General features: G+C 33.6%; 1 protein-coding gene and 1 long non-coding RNA gene across 2 annotated transcripts; one reads left to right on the plus strand and one right to left on the minus strand.

The window, feature by feature from the left end:
* Nucleotides 1-10,769: 10,769 nt before the first annotated feature.
* Nucleotides 10,770-14,954, minus strand: LOC112007200 (endoglucanase 11). Its single transcript, XM_024039507.2, is given in 7 exon segments — nt 10,770-11,587; nt 12,990-13,244; nt 13,431-13,631; nt 14,155-14,367; nt 14,640-14,771; nt 14,774-14,834; nt 14,944-14,954. Coding segments are annotated over 7 exon segments (1,536 nt in total). The 3' UTR covers nt 10,770-10,924.
* A 5,948-nt stretch (nt 14,955-20,902) lies between these two features.
* LOC136068080 (uncharacterized) lies at nt 20,903-25,244 on the plus strand. The gene is made up of 3 exons (XR_010629483.1): nt 20,903-20,991; nt 24,422-24,499; nt 25,051-25,244. It is a non-coding gene; the product is annotated as an uncharacterized LOC136068080 (long non-coding RNA).
* The last annotated feature ends 1,127 nt before the right edge of the window (nt 25,245-26,371 follow it).

The following is a 26,371-nucleotide window of genomic DNA, read 5'->3' on the forward strand; positions in this document are numbered from 1 at the left end:
GTAGCTCTCTTCCTAACATATTAGGTAGGATTGATATTAATGATTTGACCTTCAAACTTTTTCATTTAATAATGTTATATATACAATTTTTTTCAAAAAAAGAAAAATATTCATAATTGTTGAAGCGATTCATTGTAAGTAGTAATGTGGTAAGTTTTTAATTTTAAATGTCAGTTATGTCCGGAAGTTCACCACTCACATTTAAAGACTTCAACCATTATATAATTTGTTATGGAAAATGTGATGTTCATGGTATTAATGTTTTTTGTTCAAAGAAAAAAGAAGGGACACTTTCTGCTTTCACTTTTGAGTTTTGACAACAAAATTGGGCTTTAAAATGAAACTCTTTGAGCCCACCTAGGCCCAGAATTTTGAACCAAAAAATGATGACGTTGTTTAACCTTCCTGCCCAAGGCCTCCCCTATTTGGGCGTGTGTACGCTGGAAAATCCAGCATAAAGTCGGATGGTTAATTTTTTTTTCTATTCATATAATGCACAAAAAAATAAAAATAAAAATAAAAATAAAAATCTAACGCTTAATTTCTAAGGGCCAATTCATTAAAGAATATATTTTACTTTTCATATTATCACAAGTATCATTGTCATCATTGTTGTCATTCTGTTACTATTTACAATATTACTAATTTCATCGTACATCCTTGACACTGCAAACGCTTTCAATAATGTCATTGTTGTTGATGCTGCCATTGCCAAACTACTATCTATTACAACCTAACGTTATTATCACTAGCACCAAGACCACCATGTGTTTTCTATTATCATTAATTACCATCATTCTTTGCTACTGTCACTACTATCTATTTGTAACATCATATTATATCTATTTGGTCTATTTGCTACTGTCACTACTATCCATTTGAAACGACATTATTAAAAAAAAAAGTACATATATATAAATAAAAAATAAAAAAAAAAGGGAAAGGAAAACCCCTTTGGCCATATCTGAACCAAGCGACGACGTCGTTTTAACCTTCTTACCAATATTTGTTCTGTATATCATCATCTCCTCGAAAAATCCAGCATCACTCGCTTAGTTTTTATTTCTTTCTTTCTATTTATTGAAATGTTTATATTTCATGTTTCTATTTAATTCTCACACACACACAAAACCAATGCGAAATTGGCCAATTCATTGAAGAATTTTCTTTTATACGATTTCATTTTCCCACTTCTGCATTGGAATTTCTTAGAAATTGAAAGCTCCGGCTACTAGTTTAGAGCTTAATTGCTTTGCTTTATAGGTATACTTAGCTGTTTCATATTTATTTGGTTTCATTAATCCCCAGGGCCGGCCCTAGGCTTAGGCCAATTAGGCCATTGCCTAGGGCCCCTTACTAGAGAAGGCCTCAAATTTGGAGGCAAATTTTTACTTTTTTTATATATAAATATTTTTGAGAAATATTAAAACATTGTAGTTTACATTTTTTTTTACTATTAAGAAGGCTCAAAGAATTAAGTAATGTTAGAGATAGAGATAAGCCAAATTTAAATAAATAGGTCTTACAAATAGATGTGTTACTAATCACGAGTAATTCAAATAGAAAAATGTTAAAAAGACTATAAATTTTACTACATAACTTTTATTTATTTAATTATTTTTATACAAAATAAAAATTATACTCTAGTTTAATCTAAGTGTATATATGTGTGAAACTCTCTTCTAGAGACTTAAATCTCAGCCATTGACCTCTACACTTCACAAGAATTTATATTTGTGCAGTGATTACTGCACCAAATGTGCGTGGTGGTTTTCATAATTTATATAATTTGATATGACAATAAATATGATAGGTAGATTTCAACAAATTATTGAATGCATTTTTGAATGAATATTTATGATTGGTGATATATCTTCGTAATTCTCATATTGTAAATTTTATAATATTTTTAGTATTTTTGTAAGTCTCATGTCATTGATCACATTCATTACAATACTAGTTTGTAGTAAAATTTGTTATAACTTTAGCATTTTCTAAAAAAAAAAATCATATTAAAAGGTGAAAGGGCACGATTTACAACCCAAGCCCACTATGTATGAGATTGTGAGTCAATGAGCCCAGTATAATAAATTTGTAGAAAGTGGGTTAAAGAACTAGGTTCTAGTGAATCTCATAATAGCTAGGATGGGTTTAAAAGACCATCATGCAACAACAAAATGCGTAAGGTTGGATGAATGTATTGTCTGATGAGGCAAATCTTTATATAGATTAATGGAACTGATTACAAGTGCAGCTCTGGTTGCTACAGTGTTATTTTTTCTATTTCTTCGATCCCCTTTCCTTCAAGGGTCTTTTACATTATATATCCCTTTTCTGATGATCTTGGCCCTCAATTTGTCAATTGTTCACACTACTACTCAAATGCTCATCCTATCAGACATTCCTTCTGGCTCTCTGTTAGTTGCGGTAGTCAAAGAAGCACTGTTCATAGGTCTTCTCCACATAAATGCGGCTAAAAAAGTAGCTGCAATGCATTTAATGCGGGGGTAGTAGCCTTTCTTTAGATATTTTCGGACTCTCTTCCTATTTGTGTGTTCATGAGGCATGCCATTAATACTGGGGCTTTCATGGAGGTCATTTTCGTTCGTTGGGATACGTGTCTGGGCTATGCATGGTATGGCTAAGGAGTAATTTCTCCTCGGACCACCTTCTTCTCCTTTCTTACTCATGAGGTTCCAAATTGGAATCCCTCTTAACCATTAGTCCCTCATCGGACATGATAACGTCCTCGGATAAGTCCCAAAACCTAATATATGATTCTGGACCTATATTCCTACAATAGCCCCTTAAAACTCTGGTTTTTCCTTGCTCATCTGAGTAGAAAGAACGAGGTTTTGATTTTTAAGAGACAAGACCATTTATCTTCTTGGTTTTCATGTGCGAGAGTGTTGTTTTACGTGCCTTATAATTGCTATTAACGCTTTGCGTCTTGCGAGGTGTCATTAATTGCTCTAAGTGGCTTTATGTTTCCCACATCCAACAGCGAGGTGCAAATCCAATGGTTGACATTCTTTCTTGGGTTGTGAGCGGTGTAACTTCCACTCAATCCCACCTCCTATATAAATCACCTGGAGAACTCATTTCTCCCATTTTACAAGTCTTCAAGCTCTCTAGAGATCCCAAGTGCCCAAAATCACAAGACTCTCTCAGTCATTAAACCTTCCTAAATTTTTCCTTAAGAAATCTCCCAAGGATTCTCCCTAAAGGTTTAGGGTTCAGTACACCCATTCTTGTAAGTATCTATCTTTCCAAATTTTCTATTTCTCCTCGGCCTTTTTCTTTTCTAGAAAACTTTCTCCTTGTCATCCACATTCGCGTAGATGGGTAGATTTAAACATTTAGTGGATTCTCCGGCCAGTATGGAGGGTTTTAGGGCCAAATACCATATCCCACAGGTAGGGTTGTCCACGGGTCGAGCCGGGTCGGTTTTGGACCCAACCTGGACCCGACTCGCGGGCATCGGGTGGAAGGCGGAGGGACCCGAAACCGACCACCGGCGTCACTCAGTCCAGTCAGTTTTGGGTTTGGGTGGTGTTCAGGTCGGTTCGGTCGGTGGAGAGAGTCACCGGATCCTGTAAACGTCGCCGGAATTTTCAAAACATTCGCCAAAATCTATAAAAACCCAGTAGATCTACACCAAAAATCGCCGAAATCAGCCTGGATCTCCTCAAAACTCGCCAGATCTCACCAAATATGGTCGAGATCTCGCTTGGATCTCCTCGAATGTCGCTAGATCTCACCAAATCTCGCTCAAATGTTGCCGGATCTCACCATATCTCGCTTGGATCTCCCTGAATATTGCTGGATTTGTATATAACGTTGGTCGGGTCAGGTGGCTCGGGTTTTGGAGAAGAAAACCCACCACTCGACCCGCCGGCATCAGGTCTTGGGCGTGGAAATCTGTCACCGACCGTCGGAGTGGTTGGTTCGGGTGATTGTCGGTTCGGGTTTAGGCGGGTTACTCAGTTTGGTCGGTTCTGGGTTGAGTTGGACACCCCTACCCATAAGAGGTGGGCTTAGAGTATTGTCCCCCGGACCAAATACTTACCAATAGAGAAGTGGATGAAGTCGTCATTCCAATGATGGCTCTAACTCATTAAATGGGATGGATTCATTAAATCAGACTCATATTTTCATTGGCTTTGAAAACTAGAAACTGAAAACAGCATTTTGCCTGTTTCTAATTTCCTTCACAAATTGAGTTTTGAGAACAGTTTTTGTTTTCTATCAATTTTGGATTGCTAAACAAGTTTTTTAATCTAAAAAATGTAAACTTGTTTTTGGAAACATAAAATAAAGGGAAAAAACAGTTACCAAATATAGCTTTTTTTTTTTTCCTCATAAAGACTTTCTTAAAATGGTTTATTAACAAATGCCTTTAGGGCATCTGTTAACATTTTCCTTTGTTTAATAATCAGTAATGTCTTTTCCCTCCCTAATAATGTTGAAATGTCTTTTTAAGTTTCACTTTTGGGGATTTTTGAATTTTTTTTTTCTTGAAATCTTTTGTCATTTACAAAGTGTGCAATAATCCATAATGATTTCTCCCCTCCCTGATAACGTTGAAATGTATTTGTTATGTTCTAAAGATTTAGGATTTTATGTATTTAGAACTCTAATGTGTAATGTTGGCAAACCATGATCAAAACAATATGTTTAGTCTTGTTTAGGCTTGCTCAAAGTATGTTTATTTGTAAAATTGGAATCGAGTGATTGCAGATTTATTGGACTAAATCTGTAAGGCTCGATCGATCAAAAATTAGACTCGATCGATCGAACCACGTACAGATTTATTTTTCTGCAAAGTTCCAGTTCAGCCCAAACTCTATTTAAACGTTTTGGGGTTCAAGTAAAACACTCCTATATATAAGGAAAACCCTAGAACGTTTTTGGGACTTTTGAGAGAGAGAAGAGTGTGCCTCTTTTGTATCTAGGGTTCTGTACCCAAACCTCTCTAAGCCTTTGTTGCTCATATTGTTGTTTTGTGTAAATCTCTTGTGAGATCTTTGAGGAGCTTTCTTTTACACAAAACTTAGGGTTTTCAAGGTGGAGATATTATCAAAACCTTGATGATCATTCAGTTGCAGATTCAAGAACTTAAAGAATATCAAGTATGGGTGCTTATACTTGATTGAAGAATTCAAGAAAGAAGGAGTACATGGATTCGGAGCTTGCACGTGGTCGTGTTAGTAAGTTCTACTGGTGGGTAGCATTAGGAAGTCGAGCGGGGAGCTTGTAGTCCTTTTGTATGAACTTCGATTCTTTCATAGTGGATTCAGGTTTGCCTTGAGGATCGGTGGGTCAAATCCTCCCTAGGTTTTTACCGTGTGGTTTCCAGGATGATCATATCATTGTGTCTTTTATTATTCCGCTGCTTTATTATTTTGATATGATTATTTGATTGCTTTAACCTAGGATTGTATAATTTGACTAAGTAACAACTTGGCTAATTAATCTAGGCTAACCAATCTGGTTGTGTTTTAAGGGGTCTAAAACCGTTCAGTATTTTTATGCTTCACTTTCGGGAATTTTTAATTTTGTTTTCTTGAAAACTTTGTCATCTATAAAAATTGAAACGCCTTTTACCTGAATTTTTTTTTTTTTGTTTCAATAAGCTTGAAAACAGAAACCAGCTTGATTTTGACAATCAACAATGCCGTTACGTTCTAAAGTCTTTGTTTACTTAGAGATTTAACGTTTTTTTTATTGACACCCCCAATAATAGAACTATCATATGCTATCCTTATCAGCGTTTCTCTCCTATCATTTTCTTGTAGGTTGCTGGCTAAATATGCATTTTTGTCATATCAAAAGTTTACATGTCAAGGCAATCCAAATCCTGTTACGAACTTATGAACGAGGTCAAAAGTCAGAACACAATTTTGTTTATCATCCCAATTCCCAAGCATATTAGAATCAAATTCTTAGTGAATTAAGTTTTTGTAGAAAAGAAATGTACAATTATTAAATGACTTGAAATAAAATGCTTCTTTGTTGGTTTTAAAGCCTTCATATCAATGAAAATTTTGTACTACCTGAACCTTGCTTATTTTGCTCTTTAATTTGACCTACAACCCTACTAGTAACAAATTATTACTCCTGTTGTTATTGTTGTTGTAATAACCTTAAAAAAAAAAAGAAAAAAAAAAGAAAAAAAAAAAGGGATTTAAAAGGAGGGGCATTTAAGTAAATTTCTTGTGGGGCTAATTTTATAATTTATAATTATAAGGAAGTTTTTAGAGAAGAATGTTGAAATTCTAGCTATATATAAGCTTATTAAGTTTTGAGAAAGGAAACTACTCAAATTATTCAAGTAGAGAAAGTTTGATCATACAATTAAAGTAAGAGTCTAAAAATCGTTTTCTTGTCAAATTTAAGTTTTATTTAGAATTAAAGTGTTTTTTTTTATATGGATATTTTGGCTAATAGTGAAACAATTTAAAAAATCCAATGAATATGATGATGTAAACGAAGAAGGAATTAGATCTATTTTTCCCTGTGCTGGTGTTGCGTTGAGTCGTGAACTATAAGTGCTGCACAGTTTTACCAAATTGAGTTTTGGTGAATAGCAAAAAGTTATGATGTAGGCCAGTAGTATGATAAATTACAGAGGTAAAATATATAAATGTCAAATAGTATTTTTCCGTAAAAGCATGTCAGGAGCTTGATTCTGGTTTGATATGGTGCTTTTCTTAGTTTTGTCCTCATGCCAAAAGAACTAGGGTCGGCAGCAGTGGCAGGAAAAAAAAAAAAAAAACATTTATATATGTATATATGATAAATGGAATTATCACCTTGACAAAGCAATGCCAAGTTGCCAACACCTTTCCTTTATTATTATTATTATTATTATTATATTTGTTTAATTGGTTTGGTAATTGAGGCGTTTGGGGAAGTCAGCAAGTGATCATGGAACATGGTCTAGGCTTTTGACCCTATATGACAATATGTATCCTAGGTTTTATTAGAGGCAGTAGATGATATATACAAGGATTTTTACTTTGATATAGTATAAGGAAATTATTGGACATTATTAGTAGTCGTTTGGCCAGATATCGTTATAAGTCATTCTTAAATTATTTGATTATTAAATAAATGATATTTACAAAATTGTTTTAGGTGATATCTAAGGATTTTAGAGGAAGTTTTAATGAGAAGTTTCTTTTGGTATGACTTTTGGAGATAAGTAACCTTATCCTAGTTGGGTTTTATTTTGCTTATATTAATGTATTTTTAACTACTGAAAATTGTTTATAATTGTTAGAATTTTTATTTCTATTGTACTACTGATCTCAAGTAAAGAATTATTACAAATATATTTTAACACTGAGTATATGATTTTTATATACATGCTTGGATAAGATATATTTTTGTTAGAAATTATGATTTCATATATATGATTATGGACAATCTGACTATGAATTGATTCTGATACCCAACCAATGGAGGTTATTCATTGGTACTTTGATACCCAAACCGATGAGTTTTATTTTTTTGTTGAGAAACCAATGGGGGTTATTCATTGGTACTTTGATACCCAGTTAGTGGGAGTTATTCATTGGTATTTTGATACTCAAACCAATGAGGGTTATTCATTGGTACTTTGATGCTCAGCCAATGAGGGTTATTTATTGGTACTCTAATGCCTAGTCACGGGGATATAGCGTGACCATAGTCATAAAATTATTAAAAATATGAATTACATTTGAATATTTGAACTATTTTGAGTTCTTAAAACTACATATTTGATTTTGAAAATATTTGAATATTTGAACTATTTTGAGTCCTTAAATTACATATTTGATTTTGAAAATGTTTGAGTATTTGAACTATTTTGGGTCATTAAAACAGTTTATGTATTTTTGGAACTTATTGTAAGTTATAGGTTTGATATACGAAAAACTAACTATTTTCTAAACCATCTATGATATATTTGTAAGATTAAAGTATGTGATCTATTTGCAACTTATTATTTTAAGACTATGGAACTTCTTTAATTATTTTTGAAAACTCATAGCATATTATAACTCACCATTTTTTTCCCTCCAGTTTCAGATTGTGAAGAATAGCAAGTTTTAGGAGTTTTGATGTTGTGTTGTGAGCTGGAAAAGAAGCTTAGTAAATTTTGGGATTGGATGGCTTTCTGATATTCTTATATCTTTTGGCCAATTGGCATTATGTACATGAGATTTGAATTTTGTTTCTTCTAAATTATTGGAGATCTATTCATAAAGAATAAAGAAATTGTTGAGGTATTTTGAATTTAATTGTTATAAATTTTGAGAATAAATTTTAGTTGCTAAGAAGGTCTTGCACACTTGTAGGGTGCTTGCTTTATAAGTGTGTGGCGGTTGTCACATGCCTATCTTTATAGTTGAGTTCGGAGTGTGACAGTTGTTGTTGTCACTCATTTGGGGTGAATAAGCATAACTAGAAAAGAAACAGAAAGTGTTGTATGCATTAGTGGGAAAGTAGAGGTATTGCTTACAACCAAGGGCAAGATGAGAGCAGCAATTCAAGACGGTTTAAAATGTGAAGAAATGGGATGAGGTGATGATGTTTTGCAAAATAGATTGCCTAACTAGAGAGGAATGGTGGATAAAGTTTTGTTTAGATGATGTATTTTGAAGAATGCTTGGTTAGTTTAGTAGTAAAAAGGATAAACACTGGGCATAGGTTTAGGTTTATTGGTGCTAGTTAGTGATTTGTTGAACCCTACGCCCCCCCCCCCCCTCTCTGTCCTCCCTTTCTCCTTGGTTGTGCTCACTTTTTATATTTATTTATATATATTTTTATGAGAATCCTATAATTTAATATCAAATGTTACTAGGACAGTGAGTATATTATATTGTAGAGCCCCTAAAATAATTTGGCAATGCTCTTAATTTCTTGTTCGACTTAGGACTGTTGCAAGCATCAACAATATTGTGCTAAAGTTCCTAGTTCTTCCATGGAGAGAACTTGGGTTTAAATTCTCCTCTCCATTTTTTTTTTCTAGGTAAATAGGAGGAGGGGTTGGTGGGTTCGAACCCTAATGCCCAAAATCTTATCATAAGAGTGTTGGAACTGTTGGGGAATATCTTGAACCCTAATCCCTTCCCCACTTTTTAAGGGAAAATAATGGGGTCATTGCATTGCCGGTCATAATTCCACTACTCAAATATCTTTGAAAGACACGATTCAATTTTGTAAATCCAGGATTTGCCAAGAGTTTTGTAGGTTGTAGCTCTAACTTAGATGTTTCCAATAGAGACTCTTAGGTTCAAATCTCCCCTTCTCAAACTATTAAATTATATTGAGAGTTCAATACTTCATATTTCTGTCCATACATGGAAAATGCTTGTGAAAGAGTTCGCCTAATTTAAAGACAGTGAACTCGGAGTAGATCATGCATAAGTACATGACATAGAATTGAAACTTGAATGTGATCATGATATCATCTTAAAGCAAATTTCAGTATAGAAAATATTATTGTCAGTGTGGCTCACATGCTGATACTGCATACAAATGAATAGCAATAACACTTTATATATGTTCAATGATAGTTCTCCTTTTGACCAAAAAAAAAAAAACACTTTATAAAATTAGAGAAACAGTGGTGTCAGTTTATCTGCTTGTATCAAATGGAATGGATGAAAGAAGTAATGTATGCGTTTTTTTGTAGTGTGTTTATAAAGACCCCTAATAGACCGTCAAACTAGTATTTTGCACGATGCACCACTCTTAAATAACATAAGCTTCCATTTTTTATTTTTGGGGGAGAATCATAAGCCACCATTATTGAGATTATGTAATCATATTGAGATTATGTATTCGTTTAAGAGTTTTGTAACTTAATCGGTATATTTTAGTATTTTTAAAGAAAAAAATTAAAATTAAAATCACGTTATCTTTAATTATCAAAGTTTTAACTCAAAAAATAAAAATTATATATATATATATATGTATATAAATAAAATTATGTAATCAGAAAATCCTTGCTGCCCTTCATTATTACTACCCGCAAAATCACGACCTCTTCAACTGAGCATTCTAGGGAATGTACGAACTCTATAGTGTACTAACTAAGCAGCATTAAATCCTTGACATCAAAGTCTTGCATGCCTATTTTTTAGCGCTGTACTTGTGTGTTCTAATAAATCTGGTCCAACTCCAAGCTCCCAGCTTTCCAATCCAGGGTGTGTGCACGCGCTGCAAACTTGCGTAAACTAGCAAAGGAAAAAGGTAAAAAGTGCAAATTTATATCTCCCTAATACGAGGTTGAAAATTAAGACCCAAAATTCAAAAATTTTGAATATTTTATTTTATTTATATGAATAAAGTGCATGAAATCCTGCTTAATTATCGTATTGGATGACTTTTCAGGCGGCTAAATTTGCCGCCATTGACACCGTAATTTTGGATACGAGCCGTGGCCGTTGGTTATTTGTTCTTCATGTTTGGCTTGTAGTATGGAACACCCACAATTGAAGGAAGCTGTGTCTCATTTAGACCATATAATTCCAAAATCATGGAAAAAAAGATGACCCATTATGTCCGTGAATTTCATAACTCCCCAGTCTTTTTGGATTCGTAATATTACCAAGTGTCACAAAATGGGACTCACTTTTTTTTTTCTTGGAAGAAAATGAGACTAACTTTTGTGTTGGTAGGTGTTGATCGATTTATGGATTTGATTTGAGCATTGTCTCTAACCACTCTTGAGAAATACTTCTTGAAAAGTCAATTTAAGAATGAAAAATATCCCTATTTAGCTTTTATTCATAATTTCTTTTTCTTTTCTTTTTTGTATACATGAAAATGTTTATACATTGGGTTAGTGGACCTTTTGAGTTTTGACTCAGCCACCAAAACCAATTAATGGAAACCCAAAATCTCCTATTTCCTTGTATATCCTTTTTTTTTAGCTAGAAGCAATTAAAGCAGGACGCACAGAGATACCATTATCAGCTTGTTGTAAACTATGCAATTTAGCAAAAACCCCAATTAGTGTGGCGGTATTATAGGTGCATGCCTCGGTTTGTATGAAATTGGACCTTTGATCCCTAAACTGGTCCTTGCTATCTGGGCCACCAACAAGGGCCCCAATGAGAACATTAGGATTGTGCCCACTTCGTCCATACCAATCATCATAACCCTGTGTGCACCCAATAAAACCTTTATTGCCTTTGTATGATTCAGTGGATGCTCCTCTGTGGTGAACTCTTCGTGGGTATTTGGGGCCATAGCCAACCAAGTAGCTCATGGCCATTGGATTAGAACCCAAGATATAATCAACCTGTGATTTCGCAAAGGAGAAGATTTCATCTGGGCCCACCTCACCTTTGTGACAATTGAGCTTATGATTTGAGGCTTGGAGATAATCAGAGTAGATTGTGAGAAGAAATGATGCTGATGAAACGTATTGCATGTTGTTCCATTGGCGGATGTACAGTAAGCCCCCTAAGGTGCGTTCCACGTTAGACATGTTGTTTTTGTTAAGACAAGCACAAACGTAGTGCTCGGCTTTTGAACGATACTGTTCCAATATATGCTTGTGTTTCTTGTGCTTTTCTTCCATCAGCAACTGAAAAGAAAAACAACAGAAAAGTAAAAGGTAGTGCTAATGTGCTATTCAGAAGTTGAAAATTGAAAAAAGTGATAGAAACCTTTGAAATTAAATTAATGAAAAAAGCGATGGATACTCTTTCAAAAATGTTTAATTAGACTATAATGATAATGATTGAAAGTCAAGTCATCACTAACGCTTCAATAAGAAAAAAGAGCTGTGTATCAATGTTAATTAACGTTTGCATTACTTTTTTTGGTTAGTTTACACTAACCTATTTGTTTATGTACATAAAAAGTATACTTTTATCAAAATTTAGCAACTAAATAAACAATCTTTTGTGCAAAAAAAGAAAAAAAAAAGAATCAATCTTTTTTTTTTTTGAGAATCGAATCAAACTCATTCTTAATACAATAATTATCTCATGTACTTTGTATATTCATTACCTTCCTCATATTATGTAATTATGATTCTCATATCATGAACAAAATGATGAATATATATATATATATATATATATCGAGTAATTCTTAGGTACACTCGGAACACAAATAATGGTGTTTTCTCTTCTCATATTTATGGTATGATCTACTCATTAAATTCATGGTGGATTCCATCATAAATGTGAAAAGGGGGAGTATAATTTTTTCATACTTCGGAAGTACTATTTTTCCATACTCTAGAAGTACCTAAGAATTTTTATATATACTATATGTATATACATTATCTTCTCTCTACCTGTGGAGTGGACACAAAAATGAAATCAGCATTTTGCAATAAATATTGCAATAACGCTTGTAGGCCACAAAAATGCATTCAGCATTTTGCAATAAATATTGTAACGCTTGTAGGCTTGTAGCTACATATGTGGTTAAACACTACAAAGGACAAAGGTGAGGCTTAAACAAATTTAGTCTAGCAGTTACAAAGGATTTTCTTTTTTAAAAAATGTTTTCCGCTGGCCTTAACAGTGATTGTTAAGCTTTCCATTTCAGTTAGACTCTACTCTAGAAGTACCTAAGAATTTTTATATATACTATATGTATATACATTATCTTCTCTCTACCTGTGGAGTGGACACAAAAATGAAATCAGCATTTTGCAATAAATATTGCAATAACGCTTGTAGGCCACAAAAATGCAATCAGCATTTTGCAATAAATATTGTAACGCTTGTAGGCTTGTAGCTACATATGTGGTTAAACACTACAAAGGTCAAAGGTGAGGTTTAAACAAATTTAGTCTAGCAGTTACAAAGGATTTTCTTTTTAAAAAAATGTTTTCCGCTGGCCTTAACAGTGATTGTTAAGCTTTCCATTTCAGTTAGACTCTTCCAAGTTCCAACAGTTACATATCGGTGCCAAAATTAAAAAGGTAATAATAAGTCCATTAATTGAGAAAGAGAGAGAGAGTGCCTTACCATTGTAGCGATGATTTGAACGCCAACATATTTGACATCCCAGCTAAACTCAGTCATGGTCCAAGTGATACCACCAAAAGAATGTGCCTTCTCTAACACATACCCCAAATATTCCTCATTGTCAGTGGCCTTGTATAGCCACAAAGCTGCCCACAATAACTCATCCATGTACCCACTAAAAGACGCATAATACCCTTTCACTACACCAATACTTTCATCATACTTTCCTCTAAACTTGTCACCAAACTCAAACAACTGCAATATCAAACCCATTTTATTATTAACCACAATTATTTATACAACAAAAAATTATAATTGGGATAACGCTTCCTCTAGCATTTTTTGTTTTTGTTTTGGTAACACTAACCAAACACTTAAATTTTGGTGAATAGTATACCAACCACATATTCTCTTATATAGCAACCTCATTAACTAGCTTACCTGTTGTGCATGGTGTAATAGTAGGTGAGAGTAATGTGGATTAGTTTCCCTAAACACAATTGAAGCTGCTGCCATTGCTGCCGCTGTCTCACCCGCAACATCCGACCCGGGGTTGTTGGCATCAACCTTGTAAGCCTGCCGTGACGTTGTCATGTCCTCCGGCCGCTGCCAACAATAGTGGTCGGTGTCACCGTCACCCACCTAAAAAGCAATTGTATGTTAATTAGTTACATAATTAATATTTGACTAAAATTAAACAAAACAAGTTGGTTTAACATAACTTTTTACTTTTTTGCTTATATACATTTTTTTTTTTTTAAATCTACTTTTTTTTAATAGAATAATTATGTTTTTTCAAGCTCATTTAGGCAATCGAAAATAAGCTATATACCAAATCAATACATAAATCTATACATTAGATAGATAAACAGGTCGATTAGTTGAACAATGCCCCCATGAAATTAAAATAAAAAAGAAAAGAGAAAAAGAAAGGAAAGACTTGAACAAGGTCGTCGATCCCCACATACTGCCGCGAGTGAGACACGCGCCAATCGCGGTATTAAAGTGGGTCACTCCTCACAGAATTTCATAGTGAAACATTATTTGACCGACTGTTCGGAAATTCAAATTAGTTCCATTTCCGGTGAGCCCGGTGGGATAATCCCAGTCTCAGCGCGTGGAAATGACATGTTCTCAATTTGCAAAGCAAGTGTTCTGAGTTTACCTCTGCCCATAACACATTTGGTTGAGTATGTGCTTTGATGAAATAGTCAGTCCCCCACTTGATCGCCTCCAGCGCGTGACCAAACTCGCCGGCACCGACAATCTCTTCCTCATATTCAATGACACCCCACGACAACATTGTTATAGTAAAAGCCATAGGCAAGCCAAATTTCACATTATCACCAGCATCATAGTACCCACCCACCAAGTCCACCTGATAATAAGAAAAAAGAAACAAATCACTCAGAACATACACATCTAGGTGCATGTATGAACTATATACAAAATTTGACGTAATTTTGACAAATGGGTTTTGATAAAATGGATGTATATAAACACTTGGTGTGATTTTGGGAATTGGGTATGAAAAATGGACTTGTTTGGCAATTGGGGTATGGAAATTGAAATGAATAAGATCAATATATAGATACATATATGTACGATAAATGTGATTTTGAGAAATGGGGTTATAGAAAATGAACTCACTCCTTGTTCAAGACCATCAGTGAGGCCAGAATGGTGTCGCCAAGTGACTCTTTGGTTGTGTGGTAAGTGGCCAGAACGTTGAGATTCAAAGTAGAGGAGGCCCTTGGAGACAGCTTCGCCATAGTCAAAGGACTGGCACAAGGGAAAGAAGGCAAAGGTGGAGAGTAGTAACAGAGCAAAACAAAGTTGAACAAACTTGTTGGAGTGTCTTTGAACTATACCTTGCTTCTTGTTCTCCATTATGCTCTCTCTCTCTCTCTCTCTCTCTCTCTGTGACTCTCTTTGTCTCAACCCTTATATATACGTGCTTTCCATGTGAATTGGGTATTACTGTGAACGTTTTTTTGGTGATCAGATGAGGTCGAGTTCATGTAAGCTTGAAGTGTTGTATTCAATTGCTTGGTGGAATCAAGGTTTATTCCTTGGGGTTTAAAGTTTAAAGCAGTTTAATTGGAATATACCTCAAGCTTAGTGCAGTAGAGTATATCCAATTAGTAATTTACACTACGTTTTATTATGGAAGTCAAAATAGGTCAAGCGCTAATGGATTTTGGGAATGGGAGCGTAAAAGACATGAAGAATGATTAGTTTTGAAAATAGTAAAAAGAAAATCCCATTTCGGTGACTTCAATGTGTGACTCAATTTTTATGTACAGATTTTTTTTTTAAAAATTAGTTTCGATGAAAAATTTGATGTAAAAATAGTGTTTTTGCATTTTTATAGTATCAGAAAAAATTTGAATGAAAGGAAAATTATTTTTTGATATTTTATTTATTTAGCTTGATGTGAAATAAAATTATTTTCTAGAAAAGTTTTTTGGAAAAAATGCCATCTTATGTTAAGCTAAATAAGAGAAGATAATTTTTCAACTCATTTTAAGGTTGTTATCAAATATAGGAAAATGAGACAATATTTTAAATTTTTTTTTTTAAATGATTCATTTTCTAGAAAATGTTAATATTAAAACAAATGAATATTTGTTCTTGCTTAATAAGCCAATTTATAATTATTATTGTGGGGGAAAAGGGGGCCAGGCCCAAGTTAATGGGCCGAATGCCCACGAGAGGACTGTTTCACATCCGAAAAGAGGGATGCGGAAAAGACAAGGCCCAGCTAAGAGTGGAATCCTCTTGATGAAGGATCATCGCTGTTCGAGGAGGATATCTCCAGTCCGAGGAGGACATCTCCTGTCCGAAGAAGATGTTTTGCTCTGATATGATATCGGAGACTAATTGAGTAGGGGAAAAGCCCGAATGACTGTCCGAGGACTCCACCTGATCAAGATAAGCTCAAAGCATATTCAGGAACGATAAGGATGGGGAAATATCTGAGGGAAAGGCTGCTGCCACCGTATTCAATGCATTGCAACAGCTTTTCTGGCCGCATTTATGTGGAGAAGACCTCTGAACAGTGCATCCTAACCTACCGCCACTCACACAGAGATGAAAAGAAGCTGCCTGACGTGACAGGTACTTGAGCAAGTTCATGGATGGGGAGCACGTGGACGATGGAGATGAGGGTAGGAGTGACTATATAATAGAGGGGAGCACCTGTCAATTGGACCCCGGAAGAAGCAGGAGAGAAAAGAGAGAGAAGGAAAACAAGAGAGTGATTAAAACTATCAATGTATACAAACTGATCAATGCACTGTTGAAATAGTTATGATCCATTATTATTAATCCCTTACTAATTCTAGTTCTTTGACTCATACTCTACAAATTAATTGTCTTTGGGTTTACGTAAAGAAATTGAACCTACAATTATTATCATTTTTTTTAGAATCACCTGTTTATAATTATATATTGTTCTTCAAAATTTTATTTCTCTAGATATGGTTGTATTATCTTTATTTAATTTATTATTTAAGTCAAATAAATCATTAAATTTAAGTATTTTTAAAATTTAATTTTTTTGGGATAATTTTTTTTTAAATAATTGAGAGATGAGAGATTTGAACCATGAATATATTTTTTAGAAGTACTAGGAAGTGTTCAACTAGTTGAATTAAAAAGCTTTTGGCAATAATTTGATAATTATAACAAACAAATGGAATTAATGGACTGATGAAGAGTACCTCCACACACACACACACACGGGTAATTATCGTAACCCACCTCGAGCCCAGTCATTACAAAAACACCTCTTAACCCCAAAACATAACATAATATGAATTAAAACATCCAAAACTCAGAAACTTTTCGAGAGAGGGACTTGTGGTGAGATCAACATGTTCTTCGTGGTTTGGAGTGTCTGGAGGAGGAGAAACACAAGTTTCGCAACATCGAAGCTAGGGGGAGAAAACACGTGTTTTTATAATGGGTTGTGGCTCTCCATTTGGTGGTTTTGTGTCACCATTTGTGGGTTTTGTTGGTTTTTGCATTTGGGTTTGATTTATTTTTTTCGCAAAAATCACGGTGGCCAGTGGTTATTGGTGGATTTGGTTATGGGTTCATAATAGAGAGAAAAGAAAGATAGAGGTTTTGGGTTTTAGAGAATTTGGTTATGGATTCACAATCTCAATCTCACCACAGCCATATAAAACACCTAGCTTCTTTAAATTCTTCTCCAAATCGTCCTTGTATGTTGGTAAGCTTTTTTTTTCTTTTTTCTTTTTTTTTTTGAGGTTTAACACATACCCATTATTCAATTTTCTCTCTTTGTTTGGTTTCCAAGAAAATAAAAGGGAAAAAAAAAATATTGGGTATTGTAGTTTGTGCTGTTTGAGCTTTATATTGTTGTGTAAAGGTTGAAACTTTTGATTTGTTTTCGAATGGGAAGTAGAAAGAAATTTTGGGTTTTGTGATTTATGTTGTTGAGGTTCTTGTAAAGATGAGAGACTTATTGAAAGATGAGCCAAATGGGTGTTTAAGACTAAGATTGAAGAGTTTGATTTCTTTATAGTTATATGATTGCTGAGAAAATTTGAGAGAACTTGGGAATGTGAGAAAAAAAAAAAAATTCTGGGTTTAATGATTTATGTTCTTCATGTTCAAGATTTATGTTAATTGAGAGAGAGACCAATACCACTTTTTGATCTTGTTTTTCTTGCATTTTTGTGCTATTTTTTGTTTTGAGAGGAGAGAGACATAAAATTTGAGCAAAAACACCTATTTACCACTGATTTTAACAGAGGTGCATTATGGAAAACAAACGGAACATACCACAGATGGGTTAAGTGATACTTTTCAAACCACGGGTAGGCAAAGTGATTTTCGCTCAAACCACAAGTGGGTTTAGTGTAATTACCCCTATATATATGTTTATTTATTCATTTATTTGACTTAAAAGAATAACTTAAATAATAAATCAAATAATAAGTCTAATAAATCTATTCTTTAAGACAAATAAATGAAGAATACAAAAAAAGCTTAAATTTATTGCTTCTGAATACATTCCATATACATATATACATGAATATCTCCACGTATATGGAATGCATTCACAATCAATTGTTTGTTGCAAATTTGAAGCTTAAAAAGCAGCACATTTTCATACTGGACCTGTTGCTAATTATGCAATCGCAAATTGAACATTTTCAAATTTCAACGAAGATGAGAAGAAAAATAGTATTTATGAGTTGCTCATTAATTTTGAAGGAAATTTGTGGAAGAGAACACATCTTAATTGGGAAAATTAAAGAAGAATACCATATATAACTTTAGTCAGGCGTTAAAAGCAATCACACAAATTAAGACAAAGTATACTCAATTTTCTACTTAGCCAATTTTCACAAAGTATAGCCGCGTTTGCAAAAATGCAGCTATAGGCGACCTAGAGCCGCGTTTTAAGTAAACGCGGCTTAAAGTATTCACCTATAGTCGCGTTTTTAAAACGCAGCTATGGGACACATCTACAGTCGCGTTTATATGTGTTTATAGCCACGTTTTAGGTTAGGCCCTATTACCGCATCTGGAAAACACAGCTATAGGACCAATCAAATATATATATATTTGTCTCTAATAAATTCTCAGTGTTTCTAGAATCTTGGTCACAACTTTGTCGTGGTGTATCATGATGAAGGTAAAATTAAATTATGGGTCTATCTCCCACTTAAATTATAGTAATGTGGTACGAGTAGTAAGTAGTGAGTAGTTTATGGGCTCAAGGGGCAGCCAGTGGTGACCAGGTAATTAGTCTGGTGACGCAGGGTGCTTTTATTATCTCCAATTTGGCTAGATAGTAAAATTCCAATGCTAGTTCTATAGTTTGATTTATTAATTGGTTGATCAAGTTGGTTGCTTGTTTAAATATCAGTACATTTCGAGATAACCACAGTTGCCAAATTCCAAAATCAAAGACTAAATTCCAAGCTAGCTGTTGATAACATAAAGATGTATGGACATAAAAGAAAATCTATCTATAGCTTCTTGCTCTTACCATGTGTGCGTCTTTGCTTTAACCTTTATCAATCAAATCTTTATCCACAAAATCTACTAGTATGTTTGGGATTGTTAGAGATGTTGTTCCCAAGAGGCCTAAACTTTTTTTAAGGCCTAATTACCCATGTAATTGTAGAACAAGCAAAGTAACTCTAATCCTACATGTAGTGCAAGTACAATTTTATGGTTAGTAGAGGTTATCCTTTACATACACTCCACATTGGATTCATTTTAACATGTAAAATTCAATAGTAAAGATGTATCAGTCAAGGGCTTTCTTATGTAAACATAACGGTTAGGCAAAACTTTGTTAATTCTTGCTTATGCTTTCTCTCCATTTTCTCAATTAGTCACAAGCCCAAGGGTTTTTTTCTCCCCCCCCCCCCCCCCCCCCTCCTCCTTTATTTTTTATTATTATTATTATTATAACAAGGCCTATAACATTCTAGTATGACACAAAAGGGATGAGTGCCATTTTTGGTATTGACTACCGTCAATAGGTTATGAAAGTGATTAAACTTGGAATTTTGATGGTTTTGCTGGGAATGATTGACTGCTTGATTCAAAGTTTTTCTTTTCTTTACCCCAACAACCCCAGGAAAAATAGAATTTTTTATTCTTGTAGATAGGCTAAATTTTCTGGCCTAGTTTACCTTACTATGTAGGGAGGGACCAAAGTGAAAATTCAAAAATAATGAAATTCATATCATTAAATGCATTGATGCTTGATGTATCACCAAATCATACAAACATTGCAGAAATCATTTCTTTCTTGGTCTTTATTGATGATAAAACTATCTACAGATGAGTCTAGTCATGATGAATGAGTGAAAAATTGAATGAGATATTGGAAGTTACTTCTATGAAATTTCCCTTTGTGGATCTTTGTGTCACTTCTGGAATTCTGGAAGTCTTTGGAAGAGAATGTGTGAGAGATAATTTACTAATAAAGGATACAAAATCAATCCTTCATCATAAAGTAAACAAGGAGAGTGTGGAGCTGAGAATCGTGCCTGCACTTTCCAAATGATGATTTGTTTGTTTTTATTCCCCAAATAGGTAAGGTGTCTAAAACCCTTGAGATCCATTTTAGTTAGGGGCATCGGCTTACGGACTAAACCAAAATTTGAAATTCCCCAGATACCATTCAACTTTGACATTATCTAGAACTTATATAAGATTTTATATGAATTAGCTTGCTTCACTATGATTTTATTCCTTGGGAAATATGTGATAAACATTGTCTGGAGTAATCAACATATGGGCATATGGATTATGCACTTTGAGTTGACTAGAGCATGTTTTCCCTGTTTCAATCATCATTTCTTTCTGTAAGTGGAAAAGCAGGAGGGATCTTAAGGTAGAATTTAATAAATAATTAGAAATGGGAGATGCGAGCACTGTACAAGCCTATTTTGGTCCTCTTGCATAACAAAATTTCTATGTAATAATTGAAATTCATATGCAGTCTTAGGCAAATTAGGAATTTTCATGTCTTGACCTAGTTTTGACTTGATAAATGTGGCTTGGAAGAAGCGGCATGATTATTTTTTTCAATAATTAAAGTACAAGAACCCAAGAAAAAAAGTAGAAATTGAGTTAAAATGGGGAAAAGTATAAAATGGTTGATTGATTAATTCATTATGTAAAAAAGGATTGTGTCCACCTCTGTAAAGGAATCTAATCCCCAAAACTCAATATGTTTCTGAGTTCTTATTTTACCATCTTAATAGATTCAAGTTTAGAGCTACGTTTACTTATCAATATATATATATATATATATAAAGTTCAGAGGGATAAAGCCTGAGCATTTCCTTTCCTTTTTATTTATAAATTATTCTCAGTATATTAAACTTTCATTTTTTTTTTTAAAAAAAAAAATCTCAAGTGGGGATGGAGAAGAGACAAAGACACAAGCATGTTCATCAACAAAACCAGAGGCCAAGCATTTCGAATCTTGGCCAACCCTAATGCATGCATCACTTCAAGGCTTCCACATGTTTAATGCCAATATTTTTTGATTGAATATGATCAAAGGTTTGTAGGTATGTTGTTGGTGATTTAATTAGTGCCTTGTGGTAGCAAAATGTTTAGACTCTAGATGTGTGTTAGATGATTTAGTGGTAATTTCTTGGTTGATGGTGCACGCCTAAAAATGGAATCATCCATGAATAGTTATAGACATGATTTTTGGTAAGCATTGTGTCCTTTGTTACGTGTCTACATTTTGCAGTTGTATTAGCAAATTGACTCCTTTCTTTTTTTCCTTATAACATTTTAGCTCTTTCCCTTGCCTAAACTTGTGCTCAAATTTTCATGGGACCTAAGTGTGGTAATCAAAAAAATTGACTACCACTTTCCTAATAATGTTTAACCATCTGAGAACCAAAATGGTGTACTTTTGCTCAAAATTTTCTATATTTAATCTTCTGAATGAATTTTTTTGTTACATACTTAATCACTTACTGTACATTTGGTAAGGAATTTGTAAACTGAATTTAGGCACATTGTAGAATTTTAAATTCTCTCATAAAAAGTTCTTTGTTTGGGTGTTCAAAAGAAGAAATTTTAGTTTCAAGCAAGAATGCTAATTGAGATTTGAGGGCTCAAAATACTATTTGTGGCTTCCCTTGAAATATCTGGCTTCAACCTCTTTGGTACACTTCTCCCTATCTTACCCACCTCCTCTTCCTAACCCCTCCATTGCTTACTTACAGGGTTGGGCCCAATATCTTTGGTTGCTAAATTTGAAAGAGGGTTAGAGCAAGCTAGTTAAATCCACTCCTATTAACTCTAAATGATGTAAAATACATGTAAAAGTTTTGAGAGTGGCAGAGAAGAATTGCCCTCCCATTTAGACTAGCTTGAGGTCTGCTTGGGGTTGCATGGCCATATTTACCAAAATCTTAAGTGTACCATAGTTGAACTATCTAATCATGAAAAATTTGAGGGCATAGGATCTATTCAATGAAATGGAAATAGTTTATTTCCCGGTTTAAATTTTTTGTTTTTTTTTTTTATACCTAAAGTATATAAATCCTCATGGAATTTAAATAATTTTTAAATAGCATAACATTAGATATATCTTTAGACTTGTAATATTTAATTTGAATAATAAAAAGAGTAGGTTTTTCAATTGGAGATGTACCTTTTCTTGTATTGTTTTAATTTAATTAAGTATACTTGCATATTTGTTATATATGTATACTTTTCTTACAATTTTTTTTTTTATAATAATTTTAATATTAGTTAAATCAATGGCTCAATGGTTGAATTATGGATCATTGTCCTAATGTCCTAGCAGTTAAATATCCAATATAGTTTTGATAATTATATACATATTATAGAAGAATACAAAGGGAGTGTCTACACTTCACATATTAACTAAAAAAAGTTGGGAGGGTTAGCTACTTTAGTTGGCTTTGCTAATGTTGAAAGAGAAATGTTGGTTTTGCTAGCCATGCAATTAAATGGAACAAGGACAGTTGATGTCTTCATTGTAGTTGTTAAGGAACGTTGTTGTAGGTATTCGGTAGAGAAAGGACATGTCAACAATTTACTGTAGGGCCCATTTTTGAGACCATACCTACCATTGCCATTCAAACAAAATGAGAGATGCTTTAGCTTAAGCATCCGGGATGTAAAAGAGTATTAAATATACATTTTTAAAACTCAATTTATCTATTTAACCATCTTATTTTATAACTCACATAACATCCTAGTTTCTATTTTTAAATACAACTCACTAAAATAATATAAATTATACTAACAAATAATATAAATAAATCAATTTTCTCTCTTCTCTCCCATCTTTCTCTTCTCTTTTCCTGTCTCCATTAAAATATGTATTTTTATTTTTACAACTCATGAAAAGTAGGGTTGCAACCTTACTGTTCATAGTTGGCAAAAAAAAAAATAGGTACCAATATCCAAGTAAAGCCTCTTTTAGTTTCTTGGTTGGGAAAATAGCAACTGGGAGGCTAATAACACAAAAAAACCCGACTTTTTACTATATACATCCTAGAATATGATGAAACATAAAATTTATAGACATCAAAAATGATAATTTTTCACAATTACGTTGCGGTAAATTGTTAGTGTTAAGTGATAAAGTAATTTTAGTAGTGAATTTATATGAGGTAGCTATAGATGAGGTACACACTATAAAAATTTGAGAAAATTACCCCTTATGGTTTGGCTTTATCACACCATAAACTTCCAATTGTTACATTTAACTAATATAAAATTGTTAGGGTATCATTTAAATAAACAGAGTTTACAATTTGTGGAAATGTTATTCACCTCTCTGTGATTTGGCTATGTCACAATTTAGTACCATAAACTTTTCAATTGCTATAATAGTATATTGTCACCCCTTAAAGTTTGGGTTTTTGAAATTCTAAACCCTATTTTGGATGGAAACGTAATGATTTCATTTAATTCCTAAGTCCAAACCTTAGTTGGTAAAATATAGCAATTGAAAATATGCAGTCTATTGTGACAGGGCCAAATCACATGAGGGAAATTGTTTTTACCCTAAAATTTTTATACATCTCAATATGAGTTGCAACTTTTCTCTTTGGAATGGTGGTGTTAATTTTTTAGTTGACAACCATATACTACACTGTAGTACGAAATCATGAGAATTCTCCCAAGTGATTGTAATAGCTGCAATTAAATTGCAACTTCTTGGAGTATCCTTAGTTTGAGTAATATGAATTCCTCCATGAGGGGTGGCAAAGTGGGGTTGAGGGCAAAGTCAAAACAGCAACCAATCCAACATAGGAGGTGGTGTATGATTTGCCCTTACAGTGCTTAAGCTCTTCAAATTTCTTAACCCACAAAGTGCAAAAGAACCTATAGAATGTTTTTTTAAACTTCTTTTTCACAATTCCATTTATTTTCAATGTGGTTTTCTGAGGCAGAAATTATGATTTAAAATTGTCATCATTCGTGTGTGTGTGTGTGTGTTTTTTTTTTTTTTTTTTAATAATGAATTTCACCACTCAATGCTCAAGCTGAACTATTACTTAATGACAAAAGACAAGTCAATTATTACTTTGGCCTTATTATATTTACCTCAGGGAGAAATATATCAATGTTTTGGCCAATGCTTTATCTATAGTTAAAGTTTTTTAAAACTTAACCGTTGAATTTTCATCTTACAATTTTTTTGTTTCCGTTAGTGGATGAATGTTACCATCAGATTGGTTAATAGTTAGGGAGATCAGCTGGGTAAAGAAAGTCTTTTTATGCGGGAACCACTCTGTGTGTGACTAAAATTTTAAATAGCATAGTTTTTGGAGAATTTCACTGTGAATCTAATGACTGAAGGATTTTTGTAGGTAATAAGATGTATCAACAATTCATATAATGAATTAATGAATTATTATTTAATATAGGTAATCTCTGGGACAGATCCCATAACCATTCGTGCCAAGTTGAGGACTGCACTTCCACATGCGCGAGAAAAGCAATTTGTAAGAATAATATGAATCTCTTAAATATCTTTTGAATCCTTAGAAATATATATATAATCTCAATGGCTTGAGTTATGAAATATAAATGTCTCATGCCGGGATTGTTTAGCACTTATTATATGGCCCCTCCCTGGCAATGTAACCAACCAGCCATTATCTTCCAAGTATTTCAAGGCTCTCCTATGGCCATGTGAGGGTTTTGCCTGTGCACGTTTTAGGATTTGCACCATTTTTGATTTGTTGAGAAATTTCATTCATTTGAATCATGTTTCTAGATTCTGCATGATGATTACTCTACTGTGATTAGAATAGCTTCACTATCAGTTTTGGCATATTACATAATCAAGTTTTTGTGCTAAGATAGTTTAATTGTTGAAGTTCTACAATTACTTATCAAAAAAAATGTTTGTTCAAGTTTTACAATTGACTCAGTGTTCCCATCATAATTGTCAAACGCATTTTGATATTTTATTGCAAAACAAACAAGTGAACAACACATGCATAGATACACGTTGCTATTAACCAATGTCACTTATCTTATGTTGGCATAGGTCTCAATGTTCAAGAAGAACTATGATCATCTTCCAAAAGAGGTATATTTTGGCAATTACAAAGATTCAACTCGTGGCAACCCAATTTACTTTTTGACCTATGAAAATGGGAAATCAGCTGTTTGGATTCAAGATCATCTTCGTCCCAATGGTGCACACAGATGGCACAACTACATGAAGTCCCCAAAGTATGTTAATTCTGTCTTTTTTTTCATAATTTTTTTTTCGTTGCTCTTTTGGGGAGAGGAGAGGGGAGATGGGTCAAACTTGTGACATGGGGACTAGGGATAGAGGTAGGTGTCAATTGAGTTACAAGCCTATAGGCATTGATTTTGTCATGTTTTAGAAATTTAATGTGCATGCATTTCACCACCGATGTTCAAAGGTTTGTGCATGTGTGCACTAAGACTTACTATTGATATGCTAGTTCTTGTGAAGGTTCAATATAGCATGTAATATATTATCATACATGAGCTCCTTGGAATCTTGGTAATTATGTTTACCTAGTACCTACGGTGATACTGGTTTTTTTCTTACCCTTAAATTCTTTCTTTATAAGTGTTGAAATTCCAGCTTGTTATTATGTTGCATTCAATTCCGGAATTGAATGCAACAAATAACAAGCTGGAATTTAGTGTGTGACAGGTTTCCTATAGCTGTGTTTGTAAAACTTATCGTAGTGTTTGTAGACAAGCATTCGTCATTTGCCCAGGTAAAAAAAAACTATAGCCGCATTTTTAAAACGCGGTAATAGCCAAATTCCCAAAAAAAAAAAAAAAAAAAAAAAAAANTGTTTTGACACCCTATTTTGACGTGAAGTCATCTATATGGGGGGACCACAATTCAATTCAGTACAATTGCTCTAAAACAAGTTTGCGGGGCACAATGTCAAATGTTATCTCTTAATCAAATCACAATTCACAATAGTATATGGCTAGCATTTTTTTTTTCCTCAACTAATGTTGATTCCTAACTCTAGTTTATTTTTTTACAATTTAGTATTTATTACAAATAGTTTAATGTCAAAATGGGTTAAACTATTTTGACATGATTAATAAATGAGTTGATTCTATGTTGATTTGCTTAACTCGCAATCAACACCTAGTTCATTATTTTATTTGTGTCAATACGGTTTTGACTTGTTTTGACACCCTATTTTGACGTGAAGTCATCTATATGGGGGGACCACAATTCAATTCAGTACAATTGCTCTAAAACAAGTTTGCGGGGCACAATGTCAAATGTTATCTCTTAATCAAATCACAATTCACAATAGTATATGGCTAGCATTTTTTTTTTCCTCAACTAATGTTGATTCCTA

This window comes from Quercus suber, unplaced genomic scaffold (genome assembly GCF_002906115.3).
Source record: "Quercus suber isolate HL8 unplaced genomic scaffold, Cork oak 2.0 scaffold_98, whole genome shotgun sequence".
Taxonomy (NCBI): domain Eukaryota; kingdom Viridiplantae; phylum Streptophyta; class Magnoliopsida; order Fagales; family Fagaceae; genus Quercus; species Quercus suber.